The 15554-nt window shown below is 44.0% G+C and overlaps 1 protein-coding gene across 1 annotated transcript; it reads left to right on the forward strand.

Moving 5' to 3' along the window:
- Positions 1 to 8691: 8691 nt before the first annotated feature.
- On the forward strand, positions 8692 to 14547 carry LOC310855667 (putative N-acetyltransferase 16; the record flags this gene model as incomplete). Its single annotated transcript, XM_083760766.1, has 4 exons — positions 8692 to 8880; positions 9603 to 9712; positions 11790 to 11904; positions 13972 to 14547. The coding sequence occupies 4 exons, from the start codon at positions 8692 to 8694 to the stop codon at positions 14545 to 14547; spliced, it is 990 nt and encodes a 329-aa protein (XP_083616892.1).
- Positions 14548 to 15554: the final 1007 nt, after the last annotated feature.

A 15554-nucleotide genomic window follows, 5' to 3' on the forward strand; every position in this document is an offset into this window, starting at 1 on the left:
CAATAGCCTTCTATAATGCTGCGCACATATATTATATATATTTAAAAAAATACCCAGCATAATTTTTGGGAAGGCTAAGCCTTCCCTAGCCTTATGCACCCGCCGCCTATGGGTGAGGGGATTTAGGCTGATTAGGCCCATGAACTGGCATAGCCTGACCAGAGCCTTTTGTGGCTCTGGTCCGACCAACTCGAGGCCGGGCACTGCACTCCTTGCGGGGGCGTGGAACGCGTGTGTCGAATTAGATGTCGGTGGGGCAAACGGTTCTCGAGTTACGTGCATTACAACCGTACACACACACACACACACACGCACGCACGCAGACACACAGAGACGTGCGGCGCATTTATAGTAGGATATTAGATAGATATTTCCCAACTCCCACTGCACCGGAAGTATCAACACTACAATGTAGAAATATACTCCGTATAAATGTATAAATACTCCGTTACAAGTCAACGTCTGGAATTAAACATTTACTTGAGAGAAAGTATATTTGTATCAAAATGTTTGGTGCACCAAAGTAACAAAAGTAGAACGTACTCATTACGCAGAATGTCCCATTTCAAGTTTTCAAATGTTTTAACATCTCTTGAAAATAGCCGATCTACGAGCTCACAATGCGTCTGTCGCATGGACATCTTATACTTTCCACCACTGTGGAAATGCACACAAGCGTGATTTCTCTGCAACCTGCACGCGTTCTTTTAGCTCCCAGCATGTCCCGCTAATGTGAATTAATGGCACACAAGGAAGGGAATTAGTCATAATTAATCATATCTGCTATTTCTTTGAATAGCCAACAGGATAAAATATGAATAATGAGGTTAAAGGTGGAGTGCCACCATTTTTTCCACCCTAAAACATGATCATCAGATATCCAGTTGTCCAGGCGTGTCGGCAGTGATTGGTCAAATCACTGCCCCTCTCCTCCAGGCTTCCAGCTAGTGTCCTCTCTCTTATATTATTATTATTATTATTATTATTATTATTATTATTATTATTATTATTATTATTATTATTATTATTATTATTATTATTATTATTATTATTATTATATATTCTCTTTATGCCAGAGCCCACAGGAGGCTCTCTCTGCCACTTCTCCCAGCCTTACGAACGGCTGTTTTCCTCAAATGACCTCTCAATCCGACCTTCGTCATCAGATTCCACACTGACTGAGCCGGGAATCCTCGACATCGATCCACTTCCGTCCAGTTCATCAAGACTAGGGGTTTAAATTGATCACATCGTTTATTATGTATATATGAACTTGATGTGTATAATTGATTGATCCCTCAAACATAACACAAAGTATGTATTTTGGATTCCTTATTTTATTCCGAGGGATGATCGCCAACTCTAAATGGCTGCATCTGAACTCTCAACTTGCACTTCCTCTCCTCTCCTCTCCTCTCCTCTCCTCTCCTCTCCTCTCCTCTCCTCTCCTCTCCTCTCCTCTCCTCTCCTCTCCTCTCCTCTCCTCTCCTCTCCTCTCCTCTCCTCTCCTCCCCTCCCCTCTCCTCTCCTCTCCTCTCCTCTCCTCTCCTCTCCTCTCCTCTCCCCAGTGCACTGACAGTGCAGTGTAGCCGGAGGAGTCCTTATCAGGCAGCTCAGACCCTACTTTGACTGTCTGTGACTTTCACACTACAATTCTGTAATTTTCTGCAAGCTTAGTGCATTTACACATATTCTCTCTCTCTCTCTCTCTCTCTCTCTCTCTCTCTCTCTCTCTCTCTCTCTCTCTCTCTCTCTCTCTCTCTCTCTCTCTCCCTCTCTCGCACACACATGCACGCACAAGCGTGCACACGTACATCTGTACTTGCAATGTAGCATGGGTATTTATTTTCACTACATCATGTGTGTGTGTGCGTGCGCATGCATCTTGAGTTATCCTCAGTATTGCAATGCACTGCTAAACAACCAACTAAACAGTATTTTGGCGAGCTAACATGGGGGTACATAACCTTGGTCCAACGTATTGACAGTCTGACACCACTACCCCAAGCAGCACAAATGTGCAGTTGGGGTTAAAATGTGCTGCACAGTGTGTGCAGCACATTTTAACTCCAGCCACATTGTCCTATATGACATGCATTCTACCAAAGTCTCTTTAAGCAAGGCAGGGATACCTATACCCTGAATATGTGCTCATGAAGGGGGGGCACGGTGGCACTGGGTTCGATTTCCTCTGGGGACGCTGTGGGCGCTGGGGGGCGTGTTCTCTCCTCCGCGTCATCAGTGCCCATACCCGAGGCGGGGTTAGCGAAAGGGCCTTTCTGTGTGGAGTTTGCATGTTCTCCCCATGTCCCCTATAGGGTAGGTACCCTCACAAAAACATGCAGTAATCCTGGTCTCTATAAATTATACCTCCCACTGGCCAGCCGGGGAGCCTGATGGAGGGGAAAGGAACTGGTTGAAATAACGTGTTCCTTCGACGCGCTACGTCCAGCCAGGGAAACTCTCCCCTGTCAGGTGAAAAAAGGGGCTATTGGACTTTTCATACATAGAAGGAAGCATGAGGTCAGTCCACTGCGTGCATGCAAACCTCCAAGGTAGCGAGTAACTAAAGTTCGCAAATAATTGCAGTAGAGTAAAAGTACAATATTTGCCTCTGCATGAGATGTAGTGGAGTAGAAGTAAAAGTATTGGATATTGCAGTAAAGTAAAACAAAGTAAAACTCAAACTCAAAACTCGACTTAGTGAAAACGAATACTCACATAATGAAATGTATTCCTGATTGGTACTTAATATCATCCCGTATAGTTCAGTCAGCGGAGACGGGATCCTGGGTTTCAGACCCATAAGGATATTATCAAGGATCAAAGGATTTATGCCTCTGCAGGATTTGCAAAAATAACTTTTTCTCCTTTCTTGTCAAATGTCCTTAAAGATGGAATGCCGTAATCCCGAGGTTCCGGTAATTTCCCGAGGTCTATTAGGATTTAGGACTATAGTAAATAATACAAAAAAGAAATCGGCATAATATTTTGTAAAAAAAAAAACACATTTTTAACCCCATGCTCGAATGCCCCCTCGCCCCTGTCAAAAACAGCTTAAATCCCTAAAACGAAAGAAAGCAGCTGAAGAAAAAAAAGGAACACATCATTTACTTTAATAACAACCTAAAACATGAAGCTTGGTTGGAAAAAAACTAATGGGTGGTGATCCACCTGAACTGAAGCCGCACCCACTGCTGTTGTATGATAGGGCCGGGGTTAGGGGAGGGGTTGATATTGTGATGTCACTAACGTGGTGTATTTCAGATTGATACCTTCGTTGACCCCACAGGGACTCCTGGCACCATGAGACATGCAGCGCATGCAGCATAACAGTTATGGCGTTACAACACAGTGACAGGTGCACAAGAATTACATCGCAATGAAGACACAGTCAATCAAATAGGAATGAAGTAGACGTGCACACACCCTAAACATTCATCATCGACCGATCCTGACAACCTCACGACATGAAATCCATATAATCCTTCTGACCGTTCACATGCTGTATACAATACGGATATACCACAGACAGTAAGCACTGTTCATTCTCTCTCTCTCTCTCTCTCTCTCTCTCTCTCTCTCTCTCTCTCTCTCTCTCTCTCTCTCTCTCTCTCTATGAAATGTCCGCATGTCACAAACAAATACACGATACAATGACTTTTACAGACACCAAACAAAACAACTGCAGGGAACATACCGTATGCGCCTTCTGCACAGACTTTTAGGAGTTCAGTTAAGTTCTTTTCTATATTATTTTCTTTCTTATCTTTTGTGGAGACCGACTCTCTGACATGAAAGAGCTCCTCTCTTCACCTCGGCTCTGTTTGTTCTGCCCAAACATGCCCAAACCCAACAGGTGATTGAAATGAGGTGATTAGCTGCTTAAAGGCTCATACATAGTCTGGATTTACGGTGGTTAGGTGACCACCGAACTACAACATGACGTCACGAGCCACGGTGAAGCCACGAAAATCCGAAGCCACGAAAATCCAGACTATGAATAGGCCTGGATTTTCGGTGATGAGGTGACCACCGCTCCGGTGTTGAGCTGACCACCCGAGCTGAAATATCATTGAGCAGTGGTGAGTAAAAACAGAGAGAAGGGCTGGAGCGGTGGCGGTGGTTTGCTCTTCACCGCGGCTCGTGACGTCATGTTGTAGTTCGGTGGTCACCTAACCACCGAAAATCCAGACTATGTATGAGCCTTTAGGTGAGCCTAATTCAACCTGCCCATGAAACAGACAAACAGAGCACAGTAGATGGCACTATCTCACCATGCATTTACCATACAAATACCGAAATATACAGTTTGTTGCCCAAAACAAAAAATACAATTTACCATATGCATTTTCAGAAAAATAAGCTAAATAAAATATTACAGCATACCCATAACTGGGACAGCTACAGGTAGGTATACCCAGTTCAAGTTCAAGTGCGCTGCCTATACTGTGTTGCGACAGCTGCATATACGTGCATGTGATAATAAAATAAGTTGAACCTTGGACTGACTTACACAGATAAAGTTAACAGCAGAAGCCGATGTTAAGTCCCACTTATGTATGCCTCCGGCATCGTGCATGCCTTGCGTGCGTTTGTGCCCACAAAATGACTCGCAACTCAATTCATTACAATAATACCAGTGTTGTCAAGTAACTTAATATAAGTAATATACTACTTTCAGTAATATTATTACTTTTTTCCAGTAATATGTAACTTTCACATTTTTAGTAATAATATTACATTGAATCATGAACCTACAACATCAATACATTCTGTATTCACAGTCTGTGATGTGCGTGCGCACGCACTCACGCATGCACGCACGCACACTCACTGTCTGTGAGCCTGAGCTGAGCCTGAGCTGGAAGTAAACCCATTAATAATTCTGTCAGATCATGAGGGAGAAATATACACGCGTACGTAAACATATGCACACACATACATGCACGAATGCACGCACGCACGCACGCACACACACACACACACACACACACACACACACACACACACACACACACACACACACACACACACATGAAAACACACACACGCACGTGTGAAAACACACAAAACACAGCACACGTCAAAACACGGCACGCTCTTGAAAACACACGTGCCAACACGCTACGCAAATGCAGACAGATTAAAACAAACGCAAGCAAATACAATACAAATATTTAGATCTGCTATTTTCAAATAACAAATGATGCTGCAGGGTACCCCCTGGTACGCCCTGCAGAGTGCAGATGCGGGTCCATTCACACACACACACACACACACACACACACACACACACACACACACACACACACACACACACACACACACACACACACACACACTAAAGAAACTAAACTAACTATAACAACAAAAGTATAGTACAGTTAGGACGGGTCAGATTTCTGGTGTGTGTGTGTGTGTGTGTGTGTGTGTGTGTGTGTGTGTGTGTGTGTGTGTGTGTGTGTGTGTGTGTGTGTGTGTGTGTGTGTGTGTGTGTGTGTGTGTGTGTGTGTGTGTGTGTGTGTGTGTGTGCGCGTGCATGTTTGTATGCTTGTTTGCTTGTTTGCTTGTTTTACTTATTTATGTATGCATGCATTCATTCTTAAGCATTCAAAGGTTCTTACATAAAATGTATAACGCTTACAACGTGTCAGATGGTGACGTGCTGTGATCTGAAAGTGCTTCATTCATAATTCACTTTTTCCCTAGAAATGTGTTTGAAATGTACTGGAGTGAAAGTCCTCAAGTATCCAAACATACTCCAAATTAAATTTGGTAAAGAACGGTCTAAACCTCAGATCAAATGCCTGGCTATAGTGGCTATGGTGTATATAAGTACCCACATTTACATCTGATGGGGTTAAAAGAAACTGTCTCACTTTCTTTGGGCCCTGGTCGTGGAATGACCTGCAGACCAGACTCAAAATTGACCTTGAAAATTCCCCTGAGAAGTTTCAAAAGGATCGCCTCAGATGTACACTCCAACACTTGACCATGTTCGGACATGTAATAGTAGCCTTTGTTTAGGCCTTCATATTATTTCTGTACATATTGTAGCCTACATTGTGTATCTGCTCTATGCACAGCTTTGCGGCCATGTCACTTAAAGTGTATCACTTTGGAGATGTTTGTATTGTATTTTAATTTTATATGGATACTTTGAGGTCTATCATGGATGTATTATTGTCTGTTTGTTTTGTTTTTAATCATCATGTATGACGTTGAAGTCATTTTATTTCTGCATCCATCTGCATCATGCCTAAATGGGTTAAAGTAAAGGTTAAATAAAATAAAATAATAACACATACTCAAGTAAATGTACTTATAGTTACTGTGTCCACCATAGTCGTAATAATAATTGCTTCCTGCGTGTGGAGCGCATTTGGAGCGTTTTTACGACCGCAGGATGCGGGTGAAAGTCCGAGGAAAGTGTCCCACTTCGCCAGACTAATAAAGTTAATGATGGATCTTGGGTCTTTCGAGGCTGATTTGAAAGCCTGCAATGGGATACTTTAGAACATTAACTGACTAACATGTTGCTCCAGCTCAAAGATCAGTTGGAGGAATGGGCAGCGCGGCATTCTGCACCGACGCTCAGACCAGTATAGACGGTTCTTTCAAATCGTTCCGCGGTGAGTATAGACTATACTGTATGTTGCATGCATGTTATATATTTCATCACAGGGCATTATATAGTCCGGCACGGAATGTGATGTAGGATGACTGTATGATGATAAGAGCGACCCTCACTTCACACAAGTGTGATTTTTTTGACAATATTTATCCGTGGAACCAAGTCAAACAAAATGCCTCAATTCCAATTGCTTGGCAGGGAGTGGATCCCCAGTTCAAATACGTATATTTGAGGTGGTCCCCAGTTCAAATACGTATATTTGAGGTGGTCCCCAGTTCAAATACGTATATTTGAGGTGGTCCCCAGTTCAAATACGTATATTTGAGGTGGTCCCCAGTTCAAATACGTATATTTGGGGCGGTACCCAGTTCAAATACGTATATTTGGGGCGGTCCCCAGTTCAAATACGTATATTTGGGGCGGTCCCCAGTTCAAACTTTTGGGGGTTTGCGGCCCCGATAAGATTGAGAAACCACTGTGTTGAAACGCAATGTATGCATGCTACAGTTTCTGCATCAGTTCTAGACCTTGACAAAACAATCAGGTTTGAGCAAGCACTCAGACTAAAATGCATTACGTTATTAGTATAACTATAGGAGTCCAACAGTTGTCAGGTGTCACTGTTTGTGCTGTTGCAAAGAAAATATGGTCAGACTGCAGGAGTCGTGAATAGTATTGTTGTCCAGCATAGAATACGCAACTGCCTCAGCAAATGCAACGCCATTGCATCTCTTTAGGAGCAACTGCTGAGGTTCTATATGGTCACTAAGTTACCCTTTAAGACCTTTCAGACCTGAGGCCCTGAGGCCGATTCTAAAAAAGTCTTCTAAATTATTGACAGTTTACTTAAAAAAAAGAAGCATTTTCTATGTCAGTGGTGTTCAACGTGTTTCATATCAAGGACCCACAAAATTATTGCGAACGCAGTGAGCCACTTAGTATGACAGCAAGGGCTGAATGTCTGTGTGTCACGCTGTTACACCACCCGCCCGCCACCAGAGGGCGCAGCTAGACAGCAAGGGCTGACGCAGCTAGACAGCAAGGGCTGAATGTCTGTGTGTCCCGCTGTTACACCACCCGCCGCTGCTTAACAACGACACTGTCTGTAACTTGCTGTACTAGGCCCAACATAAAAATAATACTGTCACAACGACACTGTCTGTAACTAGGCTATGTGTACTAGTGTGTGCATATGGGCTAACGTTAGCTAAGCAGTCACAGTCCTGTTTACTGCTGCTCAACAACGACACACCAGAGGGCGCAGCTAGACAGCAAGGGCTGAATGTCTGTGTGTCCCGCTGTTACACCACCCGCCGCTGCTTAACAACGACACTGAATGTCTGTGTGTCCCGCGGTTACACCACCCGCCGCTGCTTAACAACGACACTGTCTGTAACTTGCTCGCTGTTACACCACCCGCCGCTGCTTAACAACGACACTGTCTGTAAACACACGAGCTGCGTTCGCTTCCCGCGTTTGCGCGTCTTACTTGTATTTATAGGTCTATATATTTGACCTACGGCACCCCATCTCAAAATATATCATTCCACGGCCCCTCAGAAGCAAAGATTTGAGTTAAAAGTGTTAAAAATATATATTCTAGACAAGTAGAGGGTCTTTCAAATCATTCCACGGTAAGTAGACTACTGTATAAATATATATATATTCTATTAAAATGTTCTCACTTTTTCAATATATAGTAGATCTACAAGCATATGTGTGTGGCACAGATTTTAATGTCTTAAAAAGCTTCGGGATTGGGAATAACTAATCTATGCCTTTCGAGGGACGCTAACCCCCTCCAACGCTTGGCCCCATGACGTCATGTGTGTTGCCAATTAAGTCTATGGACTTTTTATGACGGAAATTGTTCGGTACAAACTTTCAGGCCTATAGTCAATGGCAAAATGGCGTCCCATGGCGTAACCCTGCATGACTTCATCATCATCATACATGTAGGCCTACATGATGATAAAAGGCGGCCCCTCACTTCACATGAGTGTGATTTCATATTATTTTAGAGGAGGAGTGATCCATCAATTAGTATAGTTGCCATGGCGACACGTTGTCTGGGTGAGAGGGAGGGCCTGACGTTCTGGCTGGCGCGGCCTGATGACTACGATGACGTCATGTCCATTTCTGATGACATCTACCTGGGCAACGACTACATGCCGCACCGCTACCACATCTGGTTGGACGAGCCGGGGAGGGTGGTGATGCTGGCACGCAGGGACGCCAAACTGGTATGCACGCACGCACGCACACACGCACACACGCACGCACGCACGCACACACGCACGCACGCACGCACGCACGCACGCACACACGCACGCACGCACACTTGTCACTGTAAGTGTAAGAGGTTTAATGCTGAGAGTGGAAGGATTAAAATGAAGTGTTAAATAGCTCTATGTTGTAATAGTGTCACCATCTGGTGGTGGTGAGAAGCCAAATGCAGGACAGCCAGGCAGAATAGTGTTCAAATCCCATGACTGGGAATTTAATACAGGTGAACAAATGAACCTTACAAATGATGCAACACAAACAATGATCCAAAAAGAAATAACTGGGGAGTGAGACTAATATGCACATTATGGCTGATTACACATGGGATGCAGCTGGGGACGCGGGAGGACAAGAACATAGAACCAAAACAAATAGAACATTACAAAGAAATACAAGTTTGTGACTGACAGATTGCAACCATGCTAGTGAGTGCTTGTTCAGTATAGCCTATATCTCCAGACTCCAGCTATTTAGTAGACAGATAATACATGTTCTCGTCGGGATACCAATATTACGGAGACTCCTGTTACTGAACAAACACTGTATAGCCATGTTTACCGTCACAATATAGAGCTATTTAACACTTAACACAAATGACTTTACCAAAACATAATCTGTTAGTTACACAGTAGTATCTCCTTCCTGTTCTCGCCCCGTCTTTCCCTCGCCCTGCCTGCAGATGGCACTGGAGTCCTTCTTGGTGGTGGATGAGGGCTCCACGGTGGTGGTGGAGGGGCTCAGAGTGTGTCCCACTCAGAGAGGAACGGGACTGGCTGGGGTCATACAGAGGTCAGCACTCACACACGCACACATGCACAGCGGGCAGCGGTGGCCGAACGGTTTGCAGAGCGGTCTTGATACCGGAAGGTCACCAGTTCGAATCCCCGGACCGGCACGTTAAAATTACCACTGATGAAGTGCCCTTGAGCAAGGCATTGAACCCCTACCATGAAATGTTCTATGAGCAGGGCCGTAAACAAGCATCTCGAGCTTAGTCCACTTCCCTGGGTAAACAAAGAACTTTGCTTTGCTTTGCTTACATGATTGCTAGACACTGACAGAGAATTCAACCAGCAAGCAACAACATTATACGCACGTGTCATTCTATACAGTACCAGCAAGCCAAGATTTGTAAAATAATAAAATCATAATCAATATAATCATTTTAAATGGCACTAAACATTTACAGATGGGCACGCGCAACTATTGAGAGCTACCGGCATATGTCGGCCTCAGGTCTTAATGGGTTAATATTAGTGGAACGTTTGGCCCTTTTTGAATGAAGTCAGGAGTGGACACTTGTATAACATCAGTGGGTTTTCCACATTTAGTATGACTTGCACTTTTCCCACCTATATGCATTAAGTCAGCATACTGTAGTTAAAAGGTAAATGGTGCATTTTACACCTGTTAAATATTAGTTGGACTTTGAGACATATATACATACATTCACTTCTAACAGTTCCACCATTGTCATGCAGAGCAATAGACAGATAGATGATCATTCGACACTTTAGAGGGGAGCTAACACATGTTAAACCCAGATTCAGATACTACAAGTACTTATCGATCATTTACCTAAACCCATACTCGGGAACAATGCAAATGAGGAATGCAATGTAATATGTACCCGTTGCACCCATCTGACAACCGTGCGTCCTTCCCACAGAGTCGGGGTGTATCATTTCAGACAATTTGGGGCGTGTGATTATAGACATTCTGTACTGTACAGTTGTGTTATACAGTTCTGTAACTGCAGTGTCTCTTGGGGCACCCCCGTAATTAACTTTTTCATCCATGGCACACCTGATTGATTGATTGATTGATTGAAGTATTTATTAACAGATTGGAGAATTACAGTACATTTCAAGCACAGCTCAATACAAAACTGTTAACTGTGGACGACACCAGCATTACACTTGTTTACAATAGGGTCCACCATGTTCAATTCATCATAAATTGCACTAGGCCTACACTAGGCCTATTACATTATAGCACCTTACATCAGATCATGGTAAATGATTCATCATAATTCACCTGAATTACACTAGGCCAACAATTACATTATAGCACCTTACATCATATCATGTGGTAAATATGTAACTATTTCCCCTAAGATATGTCACGAGGAAAACTTGATAGAATAGAGGGTATGCATGTGACATCATCATCATACCCGGAAGTTACACTGGTTGCCCAAAAACATTGTTTAGCCCAAAGCATTACATGACGTTAAACGACATTAAACGTGCATAATGCATGTGCGTACCCTCTATATACACATTAGGACAGATTGAAAATGTACTTCACTTGACATTTAACCACTTGCGTACGTTCTTGGGGGAACATAGCAGGTATATAAAACCCAGACATGGCCTTGTGGTTAGAGTGTCCGACCCTGAAACTGTGGTCGGGGTTCGATTCCTGGCCCGGGGACTCAATGCCTCCCTGCTTGGCACTCAGCATCAATGGGTTGGATTGGGGGGGGGGGGGGGGGGGTCAAATCAACTAATCAAATGATTCGCGAGTTCGGCACGGCTTCAGCTCACCGCTCCACAGGATGGGTCAAATGCGGAGAACAAATTTCACTGCGGTAACATGTGTGTGACAAAACGTATACCACTTTGAAACTGAAGTGATATTGATGAATTCCAATTCCATTATCAAAGCATTCTGAATCTGAGGCACCCACTTTGAGAAACCCTGTTTCTGTACAGTATCAACCAGTGATGTACATGTAGTAACTGAAGTGTGTTGTGTTGTACAGTTCTATGTGGTGTACAGTTAACTGCAGTGTGTTGTAGCATACAGTTCAGTTCTATGTGGTGTACAGTTGTATACTGTAAGTGTTGTGTTGTCCCGTCAGGTTTGTGGACGCTTACGTCTGTCAGCTCCATCCGAGTGTCAAGGTGAAACGACTGACCAGAAACGACGACCCCGGACTGAGCAAACTGGCCAAGTTCTCCGTGCTGGCACGGCGGGTTAGTGTGTGTGTGCGTGCATGCGTGTGTGCGTGTGTGTGCTGTGATGTGTTCTGAGCCTGTGGATCATCCATTGTTGGTGTATGACACCATGTGTCAATATATGTCTCAGGCTTTAGCTTTAGCTGTTCTAAAATGGCCACAAAAAAAAAGGTAACTTAGGCTGTAATGTGGTACATGTGTGCGTGCGTGCAGCTTATTGACTTATCAGTGTATAGGTAGCTATTCGCCATTGCCGGGTCCCATAGACATTACTATAGACGAATAACAGTTTAAGTCCACACTAATTATCCAGTAATAATGTATAAATGATGGATAAGGGGTCAGGGCAACGAGGCCTTTTCGTGGAGGGGTCAGAATAAAATGTGGACTTAAACTGTTATTCGTCTATAGTACTCACACCTCCTGAAAATACGCCTGGGTGTTGCCCACTGTTAAAACGTACCGTCTAACCACAAGGCCACTGAGCTGGTATAGGTAGCAGATCTAGTTCTTAGTGTGAAGTTGCCCGAACGGCCAAGGCTCCAAGAACAGTCAGAAATTGTAGTTAAAGGCGTTTATTTTCCCCAAACTCCTCCACCAAAGTCCAGTATAGATTCAACAGTGTGAAACCAGGAAAATAACAATAATACTACTGAGAAATGAAATGAACACTTGAGCAAACACTACGAACAAAACCCCACTGGCTAAGAGCTCTCTTCAGGCTGTACCTTGATCACACAAGGCCCTGTAGCTCTCCCTCAGGGATGTTACCTGTGTCATTGCCCACTTCTAACTAACTAGCCTGTCCCTGCAGCCTCCTTTAAATAAGAGTGGATCCTACCACTGGGCACAGACCAGGGGGGCAGTCAGCCAGATATTTCGTGAAGCCTCATTTTAAATCGGTAGTTCATATAATGGCCTGTTGTGGCGCTGGACTGGACCCAAAAAGCCCCATAGCTCCATAGAGGCCCATGTATTTTGGCCCAACTTCACCTAGACTGTATTACCTTAATAAACATGGTCATGAATACTTTCTTCTTCCAGTCACTAGTTTAAAGTCTCATTTCTAATGTCATAATATTCTTTTTGGAAAATTATGGTCCCATTAATTAAAAAAATGACCATAAAGTCGCGTATGTTCTGAGGGGCGTGGCTACCGTTACAGTCTATGATCGGGATTCCCCTCCCACTCAAGAGTCTTCTCCTCCCACTCGAGTCAAAATAAAAACCAACGGAGAAGAAGGGGGGAAGTCCCGCCTCGTTGTCTGGGCAGCCAATGACCAGCTGGTACAAAACGGAGCCAGCCAATGGCCAGCTGGTACCAAAAGATGGCGACTTACATCAGGAATTAGCATATCATTACAGGCTTCATTTTACGTTCATGTTAGACCCGGGGAACGCTTTGTCCATATTTTTTACAGTCTATGGCACAGACTCAATTAGCACATTTCTTCTCAAATGCTTCACTAATATAAATACTTCCATCAACAACACCTTGAATAAACAGTAACCTAAACATTCTCAATAATGTGTTACAATTAAACAAGTATAAATCAGAATGAAAACTCAATGACAATTACTCAAAGCATAAGGAGAAACACCCCTCCCCTGCATAGCACTTGCCCTTCCTAAATCAAGGGAAATGCCACCAGCAGTGCAGGAGAGACAATTAGCAAACAATCAGTGAATACAGTTTTCCCTACACAAGTTTAACATGAGTCCTTGCATGTTATAGAAAGCAGTTTCATGTGTCTTTGTATACTATACAGTAGGGCACGGGTTGCCCCGTGACACTTTAAGAATACAAAAATATGAATACAATACAAAGAACTAGTTTCAAGTGTGGCATTTGTGCCCTAAAGGGCCCTTAATTCACACTAACGATAACTATACCTATATAGTTTTATTTTTTAGATCTTTTAATATAGTTGCTTGGAACTCTGCCACCCACATTTTATTTTAAACTATCACAGCTGGAGCAACAGGCTCTGTTAGACAAGCAGCAGGCGATAGGCAAAAAAGGTTCAATCTATGGTTCAATTATTTGTCCCATCATCTCTCTCTCTCTCTCTCTCTCTCTCTCAGGCCGTGTTGTCGTTCGTCGGTGAGGCAGAGAGTTTCGAAAGCTTCGTCTCCCACCTGAGAAGCAAACTGACTGCTTCAGGGCCGTCCGTCCCCACAGTGGTCCCCCTGGGAACGGAGCAGCTCAGAAAGGTTCTGCTGGACCCCGGGCTTCCCTCGCGGACCCGCATCCCGGGCGGGGCCATCATCCAAGACTGGCAGCCGCTTCGGCCAATGGAAGGCAACCTGGCGATTCTCGGCCGAAAAGACCTCGACTGGTTGGCCGACAAACAGGAGGCGCCCACCTTCCTCGGCGTGTCCACTCGGCCGTATCCGGTCCCGTTCGAGGGAGGGGCCCTGCGGTCGAGCCTCGACCTGTTCGGGACGGACCCCAAGCTGGCGAGGGTGGTGATAGTGAGCATGTTGGAGCGGGCGAGGTGCCAGGGCTGGTTGACGGGGAAGGTGTTGGTGCACATGTACCTGGAAGATGCTCTGGTGGAGGAACTACGGGGTTTCTGTGACGGACACGCAGGGGTCAGGGAGTGGACGAGCTCCTGGTTACAGCTCCTGGTGGAAGGACCAGTGGTGGAATGTAACTAGGTACATTTACATAAAGGACCACTTCACCACATATCAACATATCTTCATATAATTGGTCCTTACTAATGTTCATGAGAAAATATGACAATTTTGTTTTACTCAGACTGTGTCTCATAGGAGGGCTGTGGGCAGTTCAGAAAGCAGTGACATCATTGTTAGGCAGATTTTCTTTTTTTTTTTTTTATCTTGAGAACGATGGCTTCCATTATCACATAGCAACTTTTCAGTTTACAGGGATTGTGACATAAAAATAAAATATAATTAAATAACATTTTTGTAATTTTTCTTATTTCTTTTTTTTTGTTTTCTTAGCTCAATTGCACCCAAAATTCTGTGGTCTGAGAGAGAGACAGAGAGAGACAGAGAGAGAGAGAGAGACAGAGAGAGACAGAGAGAGAGAGAGAGAGAGAGAGAGAGAGAGAGAGAGAGAGAGAGAGAGATGACGGGACAAATAATTGAACGTGAAAAAACAGGCTTAAAAATAAAAGCAATGCAGTTTTAGTAAAATTTGCAAGTATATTTAATTTTCAAATTTCCAAGAATACTTTCATGGGCTTTTTAGGTTTTCTGAGCTCAATTGCCCCCCAAAAAAAACGGAACTTTTAACATTCAGTAGGTTTTCTGTGGTCTGGGCTTTTCTGGCTCTGATGTGGACTGTGAGGTAAGAGTCCACAAATCCCATATATGACAGGAATTTGCCAGCAGATGTCACTGTTGAGGCCTCTTTGCCTGTTTTCATTGCAGCTCAAAAGGCTTCAGAACACACAGAGAATACGCCAGACCCCAGAAAATCCACGGAATGTTCAGGTTGTGTGGGTGTAATTGAGTTAATAACACCTAAAATAAAATGTATGTCATTTTAGGTTTAGGTTTTCTCGCATGCGGTAGGTTCTCAACCATTTCTGGATCAGGCCCTACTGAAAGTCTCCAAAGTGCTCGCAGCTCACCCATCTAACCGCTTAGCGCGTGGGGCTGCGTGCATTTTTCATGATTTGTTTTAATGATCA

The sequence above is a fragment of the Protomyctophum parallelum genome (genome assembly GCF_964188405.1).
Source record: "Protomyctophum parallelum genome assembly, chromosome: 1".
In the NCBI taxonomy this organism is placed as follows: Eukaryota; Metazoa; Chordata; class Actinopteri; order Myctophiformes; family Myctophidae; genus Protomyctophum; species Protomyctophum parallelum.